Raw genomic sequence first — 21,735 nt, forward strand, 5'->3', positions numbered from 1 at the left:
AATAAGAACTGTAGTCTATATCATGCACAAAATTAACGTTGTGTAGCAGTTATTGCAGCTTAACACTGCTAATTTTCTTCCCCGGTTTTGCAGGTTGTACCGTGTTTAGACAGGAGTGATGAGAATAAGCGGAGACGCGATTAAATCTGATCTGGCACAACTCCTTTATAAGTAAAACCAAAGAAAACCAAAAGCCAGAGGCAACCAAAGCCCGCAGCACAGCGCGCAGCGCCACGCGCCCCCTCAGCGCCGGCCTCTGCGCGCGGGGCGGGGGGAGCGCGGCCCGCGATTGGCTCGGAGAGGGCCCCCGCGTCACGTGACCATCAGAGCGCTCCTTATAGCCGCGCGCGAGAAGGTGGCTGCGTGTGCGAGCGCGCGCAGTGGGGTCTCTGCGGGAGCGGCCGCCGGTGAGCGGGGCCTTGGGCCCGGGAGAGGGGCGGGAAGGACGAGACAGGGCTGATCTCCGTCTCCGTTCAGCCGCTGCCACCGGCGGCGGGTTGGGGCCGCAAGGTTCCGCGGCCGAGTTTGGGTGTTGGCGGGCTCCTGCCTCGCTATTCCCCATTGGCCGCGGTCGCGGCCGCGCGCGGGGAGGGAGGGGCCCTGCGAGCTCCTGGCGGGAGGCGGGCCGCGGGAATGGTGTGGGTGAGTGCCCCGTTCCCCCCTCAGCCGTTCTGGTGTGCGCCTGGGACACCTTCCGCTTGCCCTGCGGGTTCGCCGGCGGGAGCAGGGCCGGGGGGTGCTGTGAGTGAGTGCCCCGTTCCCCCCTCAGCCGTTCCGGTGTGCGCCTGGGACTGTCCCGCCGGCCCTGCGGGAAGGCCGCTCCGCGCTGTGGCGGCGCTGGGTGCTGCCTTCCCGCCGCTCCTGTCTCGGGTGCAACCTCGGGAGGGGCTTTGGAGGGGCGCACTGACGACGCCGTGCATGGCTGACTGCTTAAGGCAGCCATGAAGGCCATTAATGCGAAATGGTGATGTTCTCTAACTAGTGTTTCCGAACTTCAGGAGTAGAGGGATGCTATATTAATTTTAGCGGTTTTCTATTGCAGTTGATCTCATGAATTCCAGAATGAAACAGAAACTGACCACAGAAAAGTCCTCAGGATCTTTGCAGGTATAGGCTTTAAAGCCTTGAAGCTAGTACCTCTCTGTGTGACACAAGGTTCTCTGACCACTGAAGGAATATAAAGGGATCTGTTGCAATGTGCTTCCACCTGGCTTGTGTCCATTTGGCTTGAGTAACCTGGCAGACATTGTGGCTTGGGAACATGCTGTCCTGCTTGGGTCTATGTGCTTATGACTACTTTTTTTCCTATTGCTCAGCAAGTCCTTTTTACTTTGACACTGAGCTTACTGTCTCTCCGTTTAATTTTTTAGGGTTGGGTTGGTTTGGTTTGTTTGTCCTGACTTTTTGCCTTTGCTTACTGAATCTGTCTGGCTTATGCTTAGGAGTTGTAGGATAGGTTTTGTAGTTTGTTCTTTATGGATGGGAAGTTCTGAAGAGTTCTGTCTGTCTTGTATTGGACGTGTTTTAACTGAAGTATTCAAGCAGGCAGTTCACATTCTAAAGTCACCTTTGTGAATAATAGTTGCCTTGGAATTGGTGGAAATGCTTAGACAATGTAGGTTTTTAAGAGCTAACTGATTAGGAACAAACCTTAGTAACTTTTCTTGGCAAACCTTTTAATGTAGGCCCTAATCAGAATAGTACAAAAGTGTGTAAAATAGAGGCTAGTGGCTCTTGTATGATGAGGCATAGTGACTGGAATGGAAGCTTCAGGTTTTAATGAAAACTGCTAATTGATAGGTCTGATTTATGGCACTCTTGTCTCATAGTGTCCCTAGGGTATGAATTGCTCGGTGTGGCTTTTTGCACTTTCAGTGGGGAAACTTGAGTATTGGCCAATAATTTCTTGGCAGAATATACTTAATTCTAATCCTAAGTAATAGCAAGCAGTGTCTGACACACGGTGTGATTCTTGTTCCCACAGCAGTTAATGTTTGTCCTTTAGTGGAACAGTAGGATAATTGGTGGCAGAAACTACCGTGGGAAATGCGAGCTCTTGTCCTATGAAGTATGGTGTGAATCGGTGACTTTCTCACGCTGGTGTGGCATTGTATCCTGGCTGTTCTTGCTTGGTTGTCTGCCATTGTTTGCTATCCCATGGTGGCAGTGTAACCAACCCAATCAGAAAGCTTTGATTTAGGAAAGAGGCATTTATGCATGATAGCAAGGGTGATAAACATACTGGTTAGACAAAACAATAGCCTCTCTGGATCGAAGCAAAGAAACTTCTAATCCACTTTAATGGATAATCAAAGTAACACATCTATTTAAATGAACACTGTTTGATGCTGTGTTCACAGGTTATAAAAACAGCTACTGCCTGATGTGCCTTTACCACCTAACCTTGCAAGTACAATCCCTGTCCCCAAGGGTCTGAGACTGCTGCTCTCAAACTTGAGTTTGAGAGGTCCAGCTAAAGTCACTGGCCTTGAAATCTAATCAGAGTATTTCTGCTGAAGTTCTTTTATGAAAGAGAAATGTTACCTAAGAGGCAGGGATTGATCATAGCTTCATGTGATTAAGATCTATCTCTGGTAGAAATAATTAGATCCCCTTCCTTACAAATGCCCTTATATAGACTACAGTGTCATTTTTTTGTCTTGAAAAGATGAATTGTGTTACCTTAATGGAAGCATGATTAATTCCTAATTTTCAGTTGATGTAAAGAAGGGTGTCTACTGTCTGACCCATTTTTGTCTTTTCAGAAGTACCTCACAGATACCACATGCAGTGCTGCCCGAAGACCAACTCTTAAAATGATCCAGCCTTCAGCAGCCGGTAACCTGGTTGGCAGGCGTAATGAGGTATAAACGAAAAGATAATTTGTAAATATGGAATTATTTCTAGTCATAGTGAAATGCTTTTGAGCTGCTAACTGAAAACTAATATAGTTGAAAAAATTATAATGTGCTAACTAGAGTAACACAAGCTTGCTATTGTTCTAGTAATAAACAATATTAAAACGTAGCAATTTCTGAGTTCTTTGGGTATTAAGGAAGATGTCTAAACTAGAACTATAATGTGAAGAAAGCAGGACTTAGAGACTTACTTGCAGTCATGAGTGTGCAGGCTTAGAAGTTTGTATTTTTGTGTAGACTGCGATGTTCCTCTAAACTTAAACCTGCCCATGTTTTATGCAGAAGAAATCTTCAGTCAGAAGGAAGCTCTGGAGTAACAAATTTGCCTCAAAGGCTTCTAAAGCGGAGGTGTCTGCTGACAAGGAGCAAGAGAATGAGAATGATGTCATTCAAGCTGAAGATCTCATGACGAAAGGTATGTGGTAGTTCCTGAAATGTTTTCTTGCACTTTAAATGCTGTGCTGCTGTTGGAGTGCTACTTGAAACATATTTCCTTTGTCATTTAGATAAGGGCTTTGTGGATTTTTCGTTATGTGTAGCAGGAGTTGATGATACTTATCCTCTATATTAAATAAAGTATTGATGTCTAGTATTTGAGAAGGAATCAGAAGCTGAGAAACATTGTGTGCAGCAGTGTTAAGGAGTCTTGTATTTATTTTGGCTGGGCTATAAGTTTTCCAGTGACTAATAATTAGGTTGAAACGAAAGCGTGTTCTGCCACAGTGTGTTGTTTGTGCAGTTTCTCAGAACCATTATGACCAGTGTGGACAGTGACTTGGAAGTAACTTCTGTCTTGCACAAAGTGCACATTCAGAGCAGCATTTGCAAATGTGGCCATCTTGCAGAGCCTGCTGCCATGCTTGAGGCAGCTTCCTGAAGGGGCTGTACAGCCATTAATGCAGTGTAGGATGTTTCTTGTAAGCTTGTCACTAGTTGTAGTTCTACAATTAATCTTTGAAAACACTATACAGAGTGAGTTCTTAGTATCACAGCTCACAGAACACTTGTATACAGGTTAGATATCTTAAGGTGCTTTTAAGAAGTCAGTCTTACCACAGACTTAATGTAGCCTCTTAAATTCAGGAGATCCTTCATCTCAGTATTGGAAAGAAGTGGCAGAAGAAAGGAGGAAGGCTCTGTATGAAGTGCTTCAAGAAAATGAAAAGGTAGCTACTCAAAGATGCCTAACTGCTAAGGTTACCTGGCTATTGTGTTCCTCTTCTAACATTTTGTTATTTGAACTCAGTTGCACAAGGAAATCGAGCAGAAGGATGGTGAAATTGCCCGTCTAAAAGAAGAAAATGAAGAACTCATGTCCCTTGCTGAGCATGTGCATTATATGACCAGTGTGATTGAGGTACTTAAAGTAATTTTCATTTAATGTTGTGGAACAAAGCAGTGAGAAACCAGCCAAAGTATTTATAATGAATCATGACTTCTGTTATATGTGCTCACATGACTCTTCATTTTAAATTGCTCTCTGACCTTTTTCCTGCAGGATAGCTCTTATTCTGTCGTCAAAAAGCTCTGGGGGATGAATTTTTCCCATCTTAGAACCTATAGGAGTAATGAGAGTACTAAGATGGATCTTTTCAGAAGAAGGAATTCAACTGACTCTCTTAACAGAATTAGGATTTGCACGTTAGAGATTGTGATAAGGGAAGGAAGGAAGAGTTGATTTTTCACTTTTTTGGGATGACTTAAATTCATGTGCTTAATAGGTTGTACTGGCTGTGTCCTTTGAGAATCTAAACTTGTAACAAACAGAGTCACCAAGTAGAGCAGTGAGAGGGAGCACCATTCTCTTTAAGGTCGAGGTTTTCTTGTTAAGGCACAGTGCTGGTTTCTCTGCTCAAAAAGGGCTGTACACAGAGTCTCTAGGGTTCATAAACTCAAATTTCCTAATAGCTCCCTCTGAGAGTTCCTTGGAGTGGGTAGTTGTCACTAATTCCATGGCTCCTTCAGCAGAAGAGGATTGTTTCTAAGAGCCTCTGAAGCTGTGATAAATACATAGATAGGTGTGAAGCCTTGATGTTGTGGCTTTCAGGTTGTTTTTGCAGGAATTAAGCCCTCATGAAGCTGGGATATGAAGCTAGGTGCCTGGCAAATACTTTGTCTGTGATGACTAGACTGAGAGGTAGAAACAAAATGCAGTATTATTGCAAGTAACTTGTTTATTCAATAATTAAATTTCATCAAATTACTTTTTGGTTAGTGCAGTTATTTAGATCAGCCTTGAAAGATTGTTATGTTACACTTGAATTTTTTTGATGCTTGAAGAGTACTGCTTGTTAGTGATAAAACCACTGTCAGAAATTACATTACTTGAGGACTTGAACTAATAGTTGGAAACTTCTCTACAGTTTCTCAAAAGTTATGATCACTTATTAGTTGTAAGCTGCTCCCTTCTGAGGCTTAAATGAGCCTTAAGGGATCCATCAAACAACCAGAAGCTTCAAAACCAGCCTCTTTACAGTCCTGTTTATCTTCCTTACCTCAGGTTAGGTGAGGAACTTCTAGGTTGATCAAGTGCTAGAGACTGCGGTGGCTTAAAGTTCATCTCTACTTAATGTAGCTTCATCTCTAACTAAAAATGGAGTACTGTACTGATTGTACTGTAATTTTTCTAAAATAAAATCTATAAGGTACTATAGTAAATACTTAACTTGGGAACCAGTTTCCCATGTTTTAGGTTGCCTGAGATGAAACCTGTCCTACTGAAGAACCTAAGGAAAACTGAACAAGCAAATGTGGTTTGCAAGTTTAGAGGTAGTAATTTGAGTTGAACTTGTATCTTAAGGTTTTTGTAACTGGGGAATGTTTTGATTATATCAACAACCTCCAAAAGAAGTAATTAGGTTGATTAATTTAATATGCAGAGTCTTCTTTCACTATTTCGTAGTCATTAAGTAGAAAAATATTAAATTGGCTGTCTTCTGTTTCTTTGTAGAGGCTAACTGGGCAAGCACCTGACAGTCTTGAGACACTGGAGAGTCTGGCTCTAGGGGAATGCACACAGGAAAATGAAGAGGACATCTATGGAGATCAGGCAGGCAGCCCTTCTGAAGAAGAGCCATCACAAGTATTGTCTGGTTTAAGAGAGAATAGATCAGATCTTCCTTCAAAGCAAGCAAGCCATTTGCAACTGGAATGACAACCTTTAAATAGGCTTCTGTATGTGGCTTTTAATTGCAGACTTCCTCTGGAAAGGGTATACTGAACCTCAGGTACAGAAACTCTTGTGGGGACATTACAGATGTTGGTATTTTAAACTGGAATTATGTAGCAGTGGGAGGAGTATCTGAATACTGCATGAAAATTTACTACAGGCTGCATGTAGTTGCTTGTAGGAAATGCAAATACTGTGTATTTCAACAGTTGTGTAAATATCTCTTATCAGTTGGTCTGACATGATGCATGAAAATTGATAAATAAATCTTTGCATTACCAAAATACGTCTTAATTGACAGGGGAATGGATAATCCTTGGTTTAAATCAGTTATGACTCCTGTAGATGGAAGCTTTCAAGTTTTTAAGGGGAATGCTTGGGCAGTTTTTAGTTCTTTTTAGATTTGTGGAATTCTGGATAACAAAATTGCTTTTTTTTTGCGGATAGAGGGAGGGAAAAGGCAAAAAACTTGCGTGTTGGTGAAGTTTTAGAAAGTCTTATTGGATAAGAGTCAAAATCTAAAGGTCAGTTATGATTTTCAGAGTTTTTTAAAATTAATTTCCTCTGCCTGCTAAGGAAACATTTTGCAATCTGCGTAATGAGAGCTTAAGTGGGAAATGTTAGACCATTTATTTTAGTAATACTTTAATTGGCTTATGAAGAGAAGGTGGTATGTTCTTGGTCCCAATAGCAGCTGTGCTGAAAACTAGGTGGAGACAAAGCAGCCTGTACTTGAGAGCTGTTCTGAAAGAAACTTGGTGTTTTCAAGGTACTGCTCTGGTATTTACCGAGGGATGATGCACCCTTTTACCAAGGTACTTTAGGTTCTGGAAGGTTTACAGGAATAGAAAGGGTCTTTTAAACCTTGAGCACCTCATCTGGTATCTGCATGGGCTGTGATGGAGCAGGAAGGTTGGATACAGATTTTCCAGTACTGAGTGGACTCGGGGCAGTTGTTCTGTAACAAGGCTTTAACAATGGGGGCTGTTGCCATATCTTGGGAGGAGCTTAAAGCTGGGTGTCTTTCAGGAGGCAGAAGTGAATAGAAGCATCCTGGTTGGTGGATCTCTCTGGCCTTCCCAAAGATGGTTGCTTCAGGGTATGTGTGACTGACTCTGGAGCTATCAGATTGGCACCTTTATATTCCTTCTGTTTTACTTCCTGTGGCTGTTGATCACTTAACAGGTGTTTTACAAGTGATTTCAGTTGTGACATCCAGGAAATGTCAGAAACCACTGTAGGAGCTAATACTCCTGGCTGCCATTTTACCTCAAGCATGCTGACTGGAAAACGAGGCATCAATTTCTTGTAAGCTTCGTAAGCACAAGATTATATCTTCCAGTGTGTGCTCCAGGGGGTGCTTAGACATATTCCTTTCCATCACAAGATGAAAAGGTGAGAAAGGTGTGTCCTTTATCTTGCACCGATGCTGTCTTGAAGAAGAAACAAAACTGGGTGCTGGGCAAATGATTTGTAGAGTAACCTTGGTTTTCTGTTAAGGAGAAGTGGATAATGCTTGTTAAGTGACTTAGGCCTCTATCATATTCTAAGCAACTTTCTTAACAATGTAGTTCAACATTAGTAAATAAGGAAGCATTTTCATTTTGATATAATTGGGTTTTGTAGTTCAATTTAGTTTGTTATTGATTGTTAACTCTAATTTTTTTAGAGGTGGCTTTATTTTTAAACATCGAGCATATTGTATTTGCAGAGGCTGAAGGGAAGAAAGGAGTGTGGCATGACTAGCAAGACAGCAAGTGCAACTTTTCCACTATTTCACTTCCTGCTGTGTGAACTGCTGTAGTACAGGTGCTGTTGTTGGAACAGAACTGCCAGAAAGAGACGAATCCAGAATTTGTGTGCAGTGTCTGTCTGCATTTCTTACCTTCAGGTTGATTAAGAAAAATGCATACTAGGCTTAATTCTTATGCTTTTTCTGGATTGATTTTATTTAAATAAAATGATGTGACAGTCTGTTGATATGCTGGACCCTTCTGTTGAAATAGACTGTGTACAAATAAATCATGGAAGTTCTGCAAGTAGGGTGATGGATTATTGCAGCATTTGGCCCACCTGTAATAAAGTACATTTTTACATCAAAAAGGCATGTGCCACTTAGTAATACATACTGATGTCTTAAACCAATACTGCTATGGTTTTATTAAGTGCAGTTTGTTAGCAGAGCACATAGTTTGCTGTATAAACTGGAAAAAAACCTGTGATGCCTGAGAAGGCCAGGTGTGAGAGCTGAACTGTCACAGTAATTAAACCTATACACCTGCTTTGTCACAGATGCATTGAACTTTGACCAAACACTGACTATACCTATTGTATCAGACATTAATGTATGGAAATGTTCTCAGCAGTTTTAGGATGCTGCAATAATTCTTGTTTAAAAGTGTACTAAAAGGATTGTGTTAGTTTGTTCTGAAAATTCTTGAGTGCTTTTGAACATGCATGCAGTAGCACTATGCTACATATTAAGTCTAGGAACTTGGTACTTATGTGCTCACAGCTTGTCGAAGGTGTAGAAATTATACAGAGATTTGTTTGTGATTAGTTCTCTTAAAGCTATCTGACATTTGAAGTATATAGGGAAACTCATCACTGGAACACAGCTATGTAGCAGCTGAAAATCAGCATCACTAAAGACAACCTTCATATCCAGCTAAGTTAGAGAGAACATTCTATCTAGTACAATAAATGTGTCAGTTCTGGAACCTAACTACAGCATTTGATTCTTTCCAGGAAGTTAAATGTGTGCTACTAGCATGTTGACTCCTTTTCACTGCAAAAGGTACAGACACAGTCTTTTCTTTCTCTGAGGTAGACTCAGGCTCTGTGGAAGTGGGATGTATCTACAGTGTCCTGGCACTTCTTCCATAAACTGTGCATGTCTGAACAGGGCTGAATTTCAGCTATGCAAGAGCAAAGTGTGGGGAGGTGGGTCATTTGCAGGTGTCATGTTTCAAGAATGAGCAGCTGTGCAGGGACAGGCAAACCATGGGGCAGGTGGAGTGTTTGTATGAGGAAGAATTCATAACTGATTTACACTAAAAATTATTTTTGCTAAGCACCCATTGTACTTGAGACAGTGTGTGGAGAAATTATTTAGACCATAATAGCTATTTGTTTGGGCAGCTGAAACCCACGTGGTTTTTTGCATGGGATTGCTTACGTGAGGGCCTGCAGCATTGTCCTGTGCTCCAGCTTATGGTGTGGCCTCTGCATAAGTCATGAAGTTAGTCATAGGTTATTTTTTGTTAAGAACATGTTAAGAATATTCATTTTCTTTTCCTCAAGGGCCATCTCAAGTTGTTTTCAGAACTGGATTTAAGAATTTAATAAGATGTGCAAACTTTGCCAAGGCTGTGCTTTTCCAGCACTCCAATGTTCTTAAGACTGAATTGCATTCTCATCAATGTTTTTTTCCAGCAGAAAATGTTTGTGTTATTCATTTATCTTTCCATTCTTGTAATAACACAAAACAGTTTAGCAACTGAGAATGGTGTTATGAGGAACTGTAATTTGCTGCTGTTTGTTGAACTGCTGGCAGATGCCTGTAATGAAATGTGATCAATTGTGAGGACACATCTATCCTACCCCTGGGGACACTACTGCCATTTGAAGTTGGGTGCTGTCGATCCTCTCCTCAGGACAATCCCTCTGAAAAGCAGGGAGCCATACTAAAGCCATGTCTGGTGGTTGTTGACTCCTAATTTTGAAGTCCATGTTAATGGTAAGCATTATTTATAAAGTATCTATCACAGACTGCAGGACAGGGTGAAGCTACAGAGCATAGCTTTTTGAAAATCTGGTGGATATAAAAGCCTTGCCAGTAGCAGCGTGCAAGTGGGCAGCCTAACACGCTGCTGCTGTAGCTACAGTAGCATAGGGGCACTACAGGTTTCTATTTATGGGGCCACGTGCTGAGACAGTGGCAGCATGGCAGGGGTAGTAAAAACCACCACAGCCTAAGGTAAGGATACGGTTACCACCAGATAAACCCCTTCCCAAGTGCACTTCTAGCGAGCTGCCCATCTTTTCCATCTGCACTGCTGCTGAGCTACTTTGGTACAGGAACTTTTTCCTAACACACTTTCCTGGGGTGGCCCTGACCTTTGAATTTGTCCAGGTAAGCCTGCTGCAGCCTAAGAGCTTTTGTAATTACTGCCTGTTGCTTCCTTCTTTACTATTGGTAAGCATGAGCCTTGTGATGCTCACCTCTGTGCATCTGGTTTTTCCTACTCCACCAAGGAGTGTGTTAGTGTGCCCGGAAAAGGCAGTGTTGTCAGCTCTGCAAGCACAAAAATGTACAAGCTTGGAGACAAATAAATGGTTTGGTCATTTTTCTTTGCCTTCAGGTTTTGGAAGCTTTAAGGTCTGTTCACTGTCACAGCTGTCATGAATTCTGGTTGTAATGGGGTAGCAGATCAGCTTTAGGCTAATAAACTTCTCCAAGGATGGCTTTAAACTACAATGAGATGTGATACACCCTCTATTTGATGGAGTACCTCTGTATGTGAGCTGCTCCCTCTTCTCCGTGGCTTTGGCTCTATAGGCAGCTCTACATTCCACAAGGTGTGTGCTCTAAGGCTGAATGTTTGAAAAGGGAAAATGAATGGAAGGAATGTCTTCTGTCTGAGACATGAAGAGTCTGTCTTCATAGAAGGGAGCAGTAATCAGTGCAAGTTTGGTAGCAATCCTGGAGCCTCTCCAGCACGTTTTCTGGTAGTCCCTTGGAGCCTTTCTTGATAAGTATCTTGAATGACACACAAAACTGGCTTGCTCTGAACTTAAACTATGAGCCTAATAGTGAAGAGGCTGCTGATGGAAAGGGTGACTACACATATGGACTGATGTGCATAGTAATTAAAAATAATCTTTATTATAACTTAAAAGTGATAGGAAATATGGTGAGTACAAATGCCACAAAACTAAAAGAAAAAAATTAAAAAAAAAAAGTAGATACAAAAGGACACCTTGAAAGAATTCAACTTTCTATGATGGGACAGGTGTAGTATAAAAACCATAACATGGCTATTTTACCTTCTGCAAAAAAGAGTTTATATCCCTCAGTAAACAAGTAAGCATTTTGCACTGTACAAAATGTACTTCTTTAATTAAAGGAAGAATATATATATTTATAAATATACAGATATGTACATTCTTGTAACATTCACAGTAAAAAAAAAAAAACCAAAACAAATGACCCCTGCCTGCCAAAGTGTTTGGCTCGCAAGGTTTCCTCTTGATGTGAACTGTTTCAAATATTTCCTACGTTGTCTATGCAAATTTGGATACTTCAATTGACGTCTAAATAGCATTTCATGCATAATGAACACAGTACAGGAACACTCTTCTGTTAAATTCTATTCACCTCTGTTAACTTAAGGCTTGTAATCAACAGTTTGAAGCACTCACTGTCTTTCAACCTTGCAGTGCAGGGAGGGGAGGTGCATTCACTTCCCCCTCTGTTTATTACTGCCTCCGAGGTCCACTTGAGTTTGTTCTGTTCTTTATATTGAAATCACTCTATAGAAACTACGCTCCTCTAATTAGAATGTACGAAATCCAATCCTGCCTGCAACTTGCAGGACAAAATGGTTTTGGGGACTCGTGCAATTAGCAGTATTCACTCCTTCTTCTCAGAATAAATAAATGCACTTTACCTTTTCATTTAGTTCTCAGAAACCTACATGATTGTTTGATCCCCCTCAGAAATCGCTGGATTAATGATGGTTTGCTGCTGGAGGGCAAGAGAAGGGAATAAAAGACCAGTGGAGGCATTTAGAATGAGTCACCAAAGTGACACCTCCCAGGGTTTACATCATGCTGTTTCTCAAGGCAAAACTTGTAGAATTTTCTCTGTATTTCATTACCAAGACACAAATGAGAATGCTGAGCAGCGTTTCCTGCTACTGGAGTGTTGCTGGGGACACTGCATGGCAGCAGACACTTCATTTGGGATTCAAGGGAAAACTTTGCATGCCTGCTCAGGTGGCCTCCTGATTGTCCTTGATAGATACGGTATCACACAGCTCAAGCTTTCACAACAACTTCAAGGAAGTAAATATAATAGGAAAATATATGGAGATGCCAAATTCTAAAAATCTCACAGAAATCTGTTGAGGCTGAATAACTGCAATTACATTATTTGTTTAGAATCAGTCAAGACAGTATTCCTCAGCATCCAACTGTTCCATCATGAGCTGCAACGAGGAGCCAATAGGAATCCTTAAGCTGGATTTTAGATTTTGCTTTTCTAGAAGAAGCCTGTAAATTGCTACATTTTGGAACATTCTCATAGAATTCTTTAAAGTCTTCCTTTTGTTCCCCACAGTGAAGTGCAGCTCCATCCTACTTGAATGCCTGTTAAATGTTGGCAGGTTCTTCTCCATCTAAAAAGCTGTGGCAGCTTCAGTTCCACGGCGGCTTCCTACTTTAACAAATTCCCGGGGAAATTTGTCCAGCTGTTCATATGCCAGTCTCCCATCTTCACCTGAATGCAAAACAATAAAGCATAATAATGAATTATGTCATTGCCCTAGAACATTTAAAATACCGGATTCTCTGCTATTAGAAGGTACTGATTGGCCAGTAACTTCTACCCCTTCTTAAACTTTATCTTGTTAAAAGCAATTTCAGAAATTATTTGGAAAAGTTAAACATGCTCCGAATGTTCAATTTTATTTTTTTAATTTCCCATGTAACTTGTTTGATTATCTAAAGCCAAACAGAAGCAGATGTGGCTTGTATGATGAGGTGACAGTATCTGCACACTTGTCACACTGAATGACCTATTGTGCTTTTCAAGGCCTCAGCTGCTGCTGTGATGTACTTGAGGTAAATGTTTATCCATTTCAACCTTGGAAAATATAAAGTTTCTCCATCTCCTGCTTCCTGGCACTTTAAAGAAGTGAGTCTATCCACAACGTTACTTCTATACTGTTGAAAATGAGGAAACAGTATGTTTGCTAAATATTATTGTATCTTTCACCCCCTTTCTCCTTAGCTACTGCCATCTGTATGCACTTTCACTAAGACAGCATTGAGCCTAATGTGTTGAGCTGACAATTAGGAACCAAAAATGGTCTCTGTATGCTGTCTAGAAGAATGGCAGAACAATCAGAGTTTTCAAGTGTCCCTAGGCTAGTTGTTTTATAATCTGAGCAATAACATGTCCAACAGCAGACTGAACTCCTGCCCAATTCTCTGGAAGAGAGCATATTTGAAGGGTTTGCATAATTAAAATAACACAAGGACACCTACTGTGCAGAATTATTATCAATTATTTCTGTTTCTCAACTTCTCTTTTGCTATCCTTACTTTTACTACTTCCCCCTCCAGACTCACACAATTCAATTTCTCTTTTTAGCTCATTTTCAAAATGAATGATTAAGAATCTGTATTTTCTGACTTTTTTAAGTCACTCTGTAAAGTTTTGTTTAAAATTTACAGTCTCACATTTACATAGCTCAGGTGTCTTACTTGCTGTTCTGTTAAAAAATAAAATTAAATACTGCTCTAAACCAGGCAACTCACCAAGGGAGAGCAGGGTTTCGGATGCCACTTTTCTGATCTCTTCATTGTCAGACTGGCAGAGCGTGACCAGCATTTTAATGCTCTCAGTAGCCTGGGAAGTGCAAAGAGAACTGCATTAGCACCACACAGGACACTCGGGGGTTTTTCCAAAACCTTGTATGTAAACAGTAACCGTCCTCTGCACTGCCCTTCCCACTCCAAGCTAAGGGCTTTGGTGGAGACAGGAGGAATGGGGTTTCCCTGAGGGGAATCATTTGGAGGAGGTGTATTTTCTGCTGCTGGTGTGGGCCCTTTCTCATTTTCCTACCCTATGCACTATATACGTAAATCTGACAGACCAGCTCTGTCTGCCACTTCTGACTGTAGGATGGGTGATGGGCTGTGGACCAAGGCCATAAAATGCCAAGGTAAGGGTACAGCAGGGAAATGAACAGCAGGGATCTAGCAAATAGGTTTCCTATAAAGCATGTCAAGCCTGTGCTTACCAATATTTGCAGACTTCTGCCTTGCCTCTGCTAGGGAAGAAAACAAGGAATAATCCTGTTCTGTAATACAAAAATGGCAGGTCCTTGGGGAGAGCAGCTGTCATAGTGTCTCTGGCTGGCTATTTAATACTACGAGATGAGTGAAAGGAAGGGCAGGTACTGCCCCAGTGTGACACCTGGAAGAGGCACTGAGCCACAGAGTCAGTATTTGTATGAGCCCTGTCAATCCAAGGGGCACAAGGTCTGGTCTGTGTGCTCTGAATGAGGGCTTTGCTGCCAGAGCCATCACATCTCACCACCTTGTCTTCAGCGTGGCCACTCATGTGTGACTCGGTGTAAGGCTGCACTGCTGACTGCGGCTCAGATGCCTGTGAGTGATGGGGCACAGGCACACAGAGCTTGCTGCCATCTGAAAAACCCCTCAGAGATTCACTGGGCCCTTGGTTTAATCCACAACCGACTGTGGATTAAATTTACCCCGTCCACAGCCACCTATCCATTGTAGCATTTCCATCTCTGAAGTATTAACTGCCAGCTTCAGCTTTTTCTTTGAAGAGGCTAAATGGTGATACTTTCCCTCAGTAGCTTTTTTCCCCAGCCATTCTAACTATTCAAGACTCACTGAAGCCACATTGCTCCAGTTAAACTTGCCTAGCTCCAGTTCCCACCACTGGTTCCTAGTCTGAGTTTTTCTGAGCAATCAAAAATGCCACTGCACCCCCAGGCAGCAGAGATGTAATGTCCCTCACCATTGCCTCTAAGGGAGGCCTGCTAGCTTCTCATTTAAGGGAAAGGTTTTTTCATATTTAAACAATACCGGATTATGTGCTGCATAGCATCAGTTGTGACTGGGATGAAGTTACAGTTTAGAGCTGCCTTCCAGGGGACAGATTAGAGGGAGAAATAGTCACTCCAAAGTGCATCTGTCTCATGGAACACATTTTTTGCTCCAGTGCCCCATACCAGCCAGGCTTGGGTGGCTGCTGTCTCCCATGGCTCTATCCAACCAAAACAAAAGTGCATTTCCCCATCTGTCATAGGCTGGACTGCAAAGATGGTACTGGATGCTAGCTGAAGCTGTAGTGCCCAGATGTTATGACCAGTTATTTGTCACAAAACCAGCTGTGATCTTTCTTTTCTGTTACTGCAGCCCACATGCATTAGAACTCATTTTATCCCGGGAAAACATTTTTTATCCTTCTCAGTCAGTAATTTATGGATTAACTTTTTTTTTTCTCTGTCATGTGGAACTGAGTCTCCTAAAGTCAATATGAGGGGGAGGAAAAGATGATATGCAAAAGATAAAACTTTTCCAAGGTCACAGAACCCAGGTGTTTGTGGTTTAGAAGGTTCTAAACCATTCCTTTTATCTGAAAAAGGATGGAGCACAGCAACAAAACAAAAACACTACTGCTGCTGTTATTGAAATTTCTCTTTTGTTGTTTGTCTCTTTCATATGTCCTTTCAAAAGCAAAGCCAAGCACCACATTCTATTCCTTGTCTCTTACCTTGAGGTATCTTAGAGCCAAGCAAGCTGCTTTCTGCAGCTGGAGGTTGGGCTGGGTTAGTGCTTCACAGTAATAAATCAAGGCCTGAAAACAGATAAAGAAGAATAGCAATGAAAATGTCTGTGCCTCCATAGAGAAGGGTGGAGCATGGAGGTATTGCTACCCTGTTAAAGTGACAGCAATTGCAGCCTGCCTCCCTGGCAGTGAGCATGTGGGATGGCACAGGTGGGAAAATTCCCTACAGCAGATCCAGGCCACACCACCTGTCACAGATCAGCAGTCTCAGGGCAGCTTTGGGTGAGGAGAAGTTCATGTTAAAGTGAGATGTACAATCTGGTGCCTCTGAAGGCACATCACCAAAGAGCTTTGAATGGGCCTCGGAGTCTAATACCTCAAGAGGTGGCCCTTGTGATGGTCTCTTTAATGTAGGGATATTAATGAACTAGCTGGTATAGACCCTAGGGAGACTTAAAATAATGATTACAATGTCAGCATGAGCTGCTAGACCAGTTTACTGCTTGACCCTAGAAATTAGTAGCTACTACTGAGCAGCAAATCTCAGCAGCACTCAGCTGCACAGAGAATTCATCTGCAGCATAAGGCTCCATAATATCCTCACAGAAGCCACTCTGTGGTCCTTCCTGCAGGCACTGCACCAGGTATCAGCTACACATGCCTGTTCCAGGAGAAGGTTATATTTGCCCTGAGATGCTGCCTCCAGGAAGCTGGGGATGGAGAAGGATGGTATGAAATACCAAGATGGTATGAAATACCAAGAGGAAGATGAAGTGGGAGGGCAAGCAAAGAGGGGACTGGATTGATAGACAAGAGAAGCAAAGACTTTTTCTCTTCCCTTTGCCTTCCTTCTGCCACTCTTCCCCTTCCAGCTGCCTTTTCTTTTGCTCTTTCCTGACAGAGAGCAAGATGGAAAGTAGGGGAAGGTCTGCCATGAAAGGGTAGGAGCCAATCCCTAATTTCTTCTTACTCCTCCTTCTCCCCTCTATTTAATTTCGGTGTTTAACCTGGCCCTGCTTGTTGCATTTGTAATCAGAGGTAGACTCAAATCTTAGTTCTCACAGCTGAGCTGTGTTTGCCCATCCCCTCTGGAAATGCTGGGAAGTCCCATAGATGGCAGACTTCTTTGGGAAAAAAAAGAAAATCTGAGACCTACATCTTTGCATGTTGGTGGTGCTGGGGACTGTTACCTTGAAGCCTTGGACTGAAGCCAAGTCTGAGACAGGGCAGCAGAAATGCTGAGGTGTGGAAGGTAGCTGGAGAGCACAGCACACAGTAAGTTTTTGCAGTTTTGATTGGTACCTGTTTAGCGTAATGACAGGTACAAGCAGACTGGCATAAAGACAGAAACAGACCTGTACATGTGCAGAAAAATCAGACAGAATAGCCCTCTGGATCACTTTAAATCAAGCTTGGATCAGTTATTTTATATGCACAGATATTTGAGACGTACAGGTAGAAAAAAGTCATGGTGACACAGGTCTCTCAGGTGACAGGTGATTTTCTGCCACTTACCTTCTCCCTGAAGTGCCTGTTTTCTGCAGTTGCTGTCAGAAGCGATGCCACAGTCTCACTGACTTCATTTTTATTTTCATTGAGAAGCAAAGCCAAAGCTCTTAAAACTTCCTGCTGTGGTGGAAGGTTATTGGAGTTTATTTTGGACACATTGTGCTGCAGTTTTCCATCTTTCACTGACTGCAGCACCTGAACCACAGACGCTAGAAGAGCAAGAAAAAGGTCTGTGTTACTTTATCCTCTCGGTACTTTGGGTTTCCTTTTCTTGCTAGCAATCCTTGATTTATACTACACACACTGAGGGTACAAAATTATTCCCATCTGAGCAACTGCAGCATGGCAGTGTGTCTGCATGGGGAATTTAAGCCGGGCCTTTCTCAGACCTTCTGCAAGTGAGGAGATGAGTAGATGGGCCCAAGTGCAGCACTGAGGCTGTCCAGAGCTACAGGCACCCCTGTCAAATCTTTGCTTCCTGCTGGAAGATGTCAATTCTCGCTCTAACAATTGAAACCAAATATCCTTGCCAGTGTATTGACTTTCAGAGCATCTTTGTGAGAGCTTTTCCTGGATAGATTGATGTCTGCCAACAAGAGCTAGGGCTAATATGTTTCAGAATTGAAATGCCATTTTGCTTCCAGGCTTTTGAGCAAAAGCTCCCTCATATGCCCAAATAAAAAGGAAAACTAGGCAAGGTTCCTCAAACTCCCTCTCAGATAGAGAAGAAAACTTGGCTTGTCAGAGACTGCAGTTCAGCACACTGTGCAGCATCTGCTTCCTCTCTAGCTCTTGGTGGCAGAGCCTGCAAAACTCTGAGGTGCTGTGATCCCTTGGTTCCTGAGAATTGCTCAGCACTTCAGAAGGTGTCTCCATAACAGGTGGTGAAAGACCAAGACATCATCCAAGCTGTGGGCACAGAAAACTTCCCAGACCTTGGGCTCAGCCCACCACCATCAGCCATTCCCTGAAAAACAGTACTTTCAAAACAGGTTTTTCCCCATTTGAATATGGAAATAGGAATGACTGAGAGTTTATCTGCATCAGCTCCTTTCCCTTGACATGCACAACAGTTCAGGTGCATCCACTTCATAGCCAGGACACTTCTTTGTCTCTTTTCTCTCCTCCTTTGTAAAACCAACCTCAGGGCAGGACTGCCTTGTGTTGAGCTCAGAAGGACAGGGAGGAACTGCCTAACCAGCCAGCTGAATTTATATACCTACCTTCTTTTGCAAGCTGCAGCAAATAGCTTCCAAGGTCATTGACACTGTGGCTGGCAAAGTAGCTGTAGTACTGAAAGACAGTGATGGTCTCGGAGGACATGCTGGAGTAGAGGACAGGCTCTGTCCGGTCCAGGATCTGAGACACCAGGATCCTGAAAACTGCCATGGACAGCCATGGACAAAGGCACAGGTTAGCGAGAGCAAAAGCTGCTGGCAAAATTACTCAGTCCACTTCAAAACCGGAAAGAAAGAACATCCTCTGCAAGGCCAGATACTTCCAATGTTTCTAAGCTCAGCTGTGGTTAGGTTAGAAGCTGGACAGGCCTTCTCCCTATCTGGGTCTCATTGCCAGAGAATACCTTTGTAAGGATGAACCTCTGCCAGTCTGCAGATGGCTAGTGCAGCTTCCTGTGCTGCGTCATTTCTACCTGAACAATATCCTGCACTGTACACCCCTCTCCACATGCACTGCCTGCTACACCCCCACAGTGCCACTGAGGCAGGATTTGGCTTGGCTATTTTTCATGTTCCTGCACTAGTGTGGCATGCAGAAGGCTAGTCTGAGGCACTGCCTGAGAGCTGTAGCATGGAGCAGGAAGGAGAACACTGCCCTGTGTAGCATCCACAGTGCAGGTGGCCACACCTGGGCAAATCAGCCTCCATCCCCGTTCTGTCCAAGGGAGAGCTGGTCAGTATAGCTGGAGTTTGAGGTGTGGTACATCCCCCACAAGATAAGAACAAGTGAGCTCAGGCAAACTCACTGAATGTGGATTAATTTCATCCCAGTCCACTGTAATGGGGTGTGGGAATTATACAGATACACAAAATTAAGTGCAAGGATTCCTGATTCACTGAATCACTTACAAATCTCTATTTGGGAATATACTTTCCTTCTGGTTAGCTCATAAACCTTAAAACAGTATTTTCTTTTCTGTTAAGCTCACCTTTTTTTTTTTTTTTTTTTTTTTTTTTTGTTTGTTTCATTATTTGGGGCCAAAACTGTTTCAAGAGTTGTAGCATTAGTTTTCAAATGAGATCTTGGAACTGTGGCCAAACAGATCTCCAAGGGGTTGGAAAACAAACCTCAGTACACGACTGTACTCCATTTTGATGGCTGACACATTTTTTTGCAGCAGTTTGTACCTGTTTCTGCAAGTCCTGGACACTCCTCATTCACAGTAGTGGCAAAATTAATATCCAACTGCTTCATCATCTTGTCTGCAGAGGTGTGATACACTCCTGCAGGGCCAGTACACTTCATCCAGAAAGCCAGCAGTGACAGCTTCTTGTGGAACTCTGGAATTGCTTGGGAAGACAAAACGAATAATGAAACAAAGCCATGCTTTGAGAAGCATCAGCTTTGAGAAAAGAAGGTAAGAATGGAGGAAATCTCACCTAATCCCACAGTTACCATTACCTTCACAGAGCATGACAACATGCTCACCCCAGATTTGTAACATGTTTTTTCTGTTTCCCATGGTAATGTGAGAAAAATTGCTCCTGATCCAGTTCTCAGCATTGATGTCTCTTCCTCTTAACTAGCACAAAGTACTAGGGGAACACCACAAATGGTCTGCACAAGTTTGGTCCCTGTCCTAGCACTACACTATGGCTTCAAGTAAGTCACTCAATTTTTGCCTCAATTTTCTGATACAGTAAATACACCTTGTAATATTTACCTATCCTGCCAGAGTGTACATGAGGGTAACTATGTGTTTGTCAAACTCTTCCAAGTATTAAAATAGATGCAAAAAGAAAAATACCTAAGAGTTCTCCATAGAGATGACTAAAAATGAAAATGTTCAAGTTGTATTATGCCTCTGATATTGTAATGCAAATCCTGCCTTTCCTCAGGAAAGAAAGGTGAAAGAAGAATTTGGGCCTTCAGAGGTGGAAGTATCCCCACCTCACAACACCAATGACACCTGTCCATCTTCTGCACATCAGGCTGGATAAGAAGTCCTTTCTCTTCTCACTTGCATATTTCAGCGCTGAGGACAAATGTAGGTGACACCTGCCTTGCCTGCTGGTGACCCTGGGCCAGCCCTTACTACAGTGGCCTCTCCTGCACTGCTGGTGAGCTCTGCACAGAGATTATTTCAGCAGACACACATGCCCAGGCAAATCCTTGTCAGCATGAAAGCCCCTAAGCTATTTCTTACCATCAGTGAGAGAGGTGATGTTTCCCAAGTTCTCAGTGCTGATCTCTGCAATGTTCTCCACCACGAGGATCTGCCTGGACAGCTTATCCAGGAGGTCTCTTGTCACAAATGGTGTTTTACTGGAGAACACAATTTGCTGGTAAAGAGAAATGGGAAGAGAAAAAAAGGAGTCAGTGAACCAAAAAGGAACCCAGCTTCAGAAAAAACAAAAAAACTCCAAAACACCTGAAGTGCAAAGACAAATTCATTGCCTCAAACCACAGGATCTCCTTAACTTAAAAAAAAATTTGTTGTCGGGATAATTTTTGGTCCTTGTTGATAAGCATCATTGCTTGTACCTTAAATATCTACATCCACATCCAAACACCTGAGTATCCAAGTAGCCATTTGCATAAGTAATTTCTGATTTACACACTCCCCAAAGCTAAAGAAACCCATCACCACAAGACTTAAAGCCAGGCAAGAATATTAGTCTGACTTTCACACACCACGGGCCATAGATTTTCAGGACAACCCTGCATAGAGGAAGACCACAAGCTGCTCTTTCTCCACTCCATTTCAGCTTTGATCAATTACTTAGGTGCCTTTATTAATTTTATTAATTAATTAATCTTTGCTAATACTCCCTGCTGCTGATATCTGCATCTCTTCAGCAGTCTATGTAAATAATGTTCATATCAAATCTGCTTTGTGTGTGGATGTGGTTCAAGTTCACTTTGCTCAGCTGCATATTTACTGTATATCTTGTATTGAAACCAAAAAACCTCCCTTTGTCTCATAGTGTGAGTCAGCAGAGTTTCCAGCTCAACACTCAGGGTGCTGGAATCAGGCTCGTGCTCTATTGCTTCAATGAGCCTTTGGGAAAATAAAGCTAATTATAACTAAGATGGAAGAGTAAAATAATTGTGAAGAGGACGTTGCAGCATGTTTTGATTTGTCAGGAAAACCCTGATGACCTCACTTACTAGATGTTTAAATTCGCATTTCCCATGCATGGGCACTGAAAAAAAACTACAGAAAAGCCCCTCTAGTTGTGAGCATGAACTGACAATTTTGATGTCCCAGGGGGCTGTCTCATGCTGCCTTCTCCATGCCTGTTACAGACAGAATCTCTCTGTCTCATGTGCAATAATTAATCTCTGCTCTTGAACGCTGCAGGCTCATCTGGGGCTCAGTTAAACAGTGGAGACAGGGTTCCTGT

The 21,735-nt window shown here is 42.5% G+C and overlaps 2 protein-coding genes across 7 annotated transcripts in view; one reads left to right on the forward strand and one right to left on the reverse strand.

Annotated features, from left to right (window-relative positions):
* Positions 1-352: 352 nt before the first annotated feature.
* Positions 353-8,061, forward strand: GMNN (geminin DNA replication inhibitor). 4 transcript variants are annotated; one of them, XR_014617014.1, is made up of 8 exons: positions 848-964; positions 1,043-1,107; positions 2,766-2,864; positions 3,201-3,333; positions 4,002-4,084; positions 4,165-4,275; positions 5,869-7,395; positions 7,799-8,061. XR_014617014.1 is itself a non-coding variant. In XM_084226516.1 (7 exons), exons 2-7 carry the CDS (start codon positions 1,051-1,053, stop codon positions 6,070-6,072), a joined length of 687 nt encoding a protein of 228 aa, XP_084082642.1. In that variant the 5' UTR covers positions 353-407; positions 1,043-1,050; the 3' UTR covers positions 6,073-8,061. The 4 variants fall into 4 exon arrangements, 3 of the variants coding, with proteins under 3 accessions (XP_084082642.1, XP_084082641.1, XP_084082640.1); XM_084226516.1 differs by lacking the exon at positions 848-964 and adding an exon at positions 353-407 and having other exon boundaries at positions 5,869-8,061; XM_084226515.1 differs by lacking the exon at positions 848-964 and adding an exon at positions 598-642 and having other exon boundaries at positions 5,869-8,061.
* Positions 8,062-10,750: 2,689 nt separating this feature from the next.
* The window catches only part of RIPOR2 (RHO family interacting cell polarization regulator 2), a gene marked incomplete at its 5' end in the record, with an annotated part of 67,732 nt that continues 56,747 nt past the window's right edge, over positions 10,751-21,735 (reverse strand). For all 3 annotated transcript variants that reach the window (XM_084213786.1, XM_084213785.1, XM_084213787.1), the window contains 7 exons: positions 10,751-12,589; positions 13,633-13,723; positions 15,626-15,709; positions 17,156-17,358; positions 18,373-18,531; positions 19,516-19,677; positions 20,535-20,670. In XM_084213786.1, the coding sequence (XP_084069912.1) occupies positions 12,489-12,589; positions 13,633-13,723; positions 15,626-15,709; positions 17,156-17,358; positions 18,373-18,531; positions 19,516-19,677; positions 20,535-20,670 (936 nt within the window). In that variant the 3' untranslated portion in view covers positions 10,751-12,488. The remainder of the gene's footprint in view (positions 12,590-13,632; positions 13,724-15,625; positions 15,710-17,155; positions 17,359-18,372; positions 18,532-19,515; positions 19,678-20,534; positions 20,671-21,735) is intronic.

This window comes from Fringilla coelebs (assembly GCF_963513975.1).
Source record: "Fringilla coelebs genome assembly, chromosome: 1".
In the NCBI taxonomy this organism is placed as follows: domain Eukaryota; kingdom Metazoa; phylum Chordata; class Aves; order Passeriformes; family Fringillidae; genus Fringilla; species Fringilla coelebs.

Coding starts and splice junctions, on each gene's coding strand:
- GMNN (XM_084226514.1), top strand. Junction 2,865..3,200: donor TGGTTGGCAGGCGTAATGAG/GTATAAACGAAA, acceptor TGTTTTATGCAG/AAGAAATCTTCAGTCAGAAG. Junction 4,085..4,164: donor TGCTTCAAGAAAATGAAAAG/GTAGCTACTCAA, acceptor ATTTGAACTCAG/TTGCACAAGGAAATCGAGCA.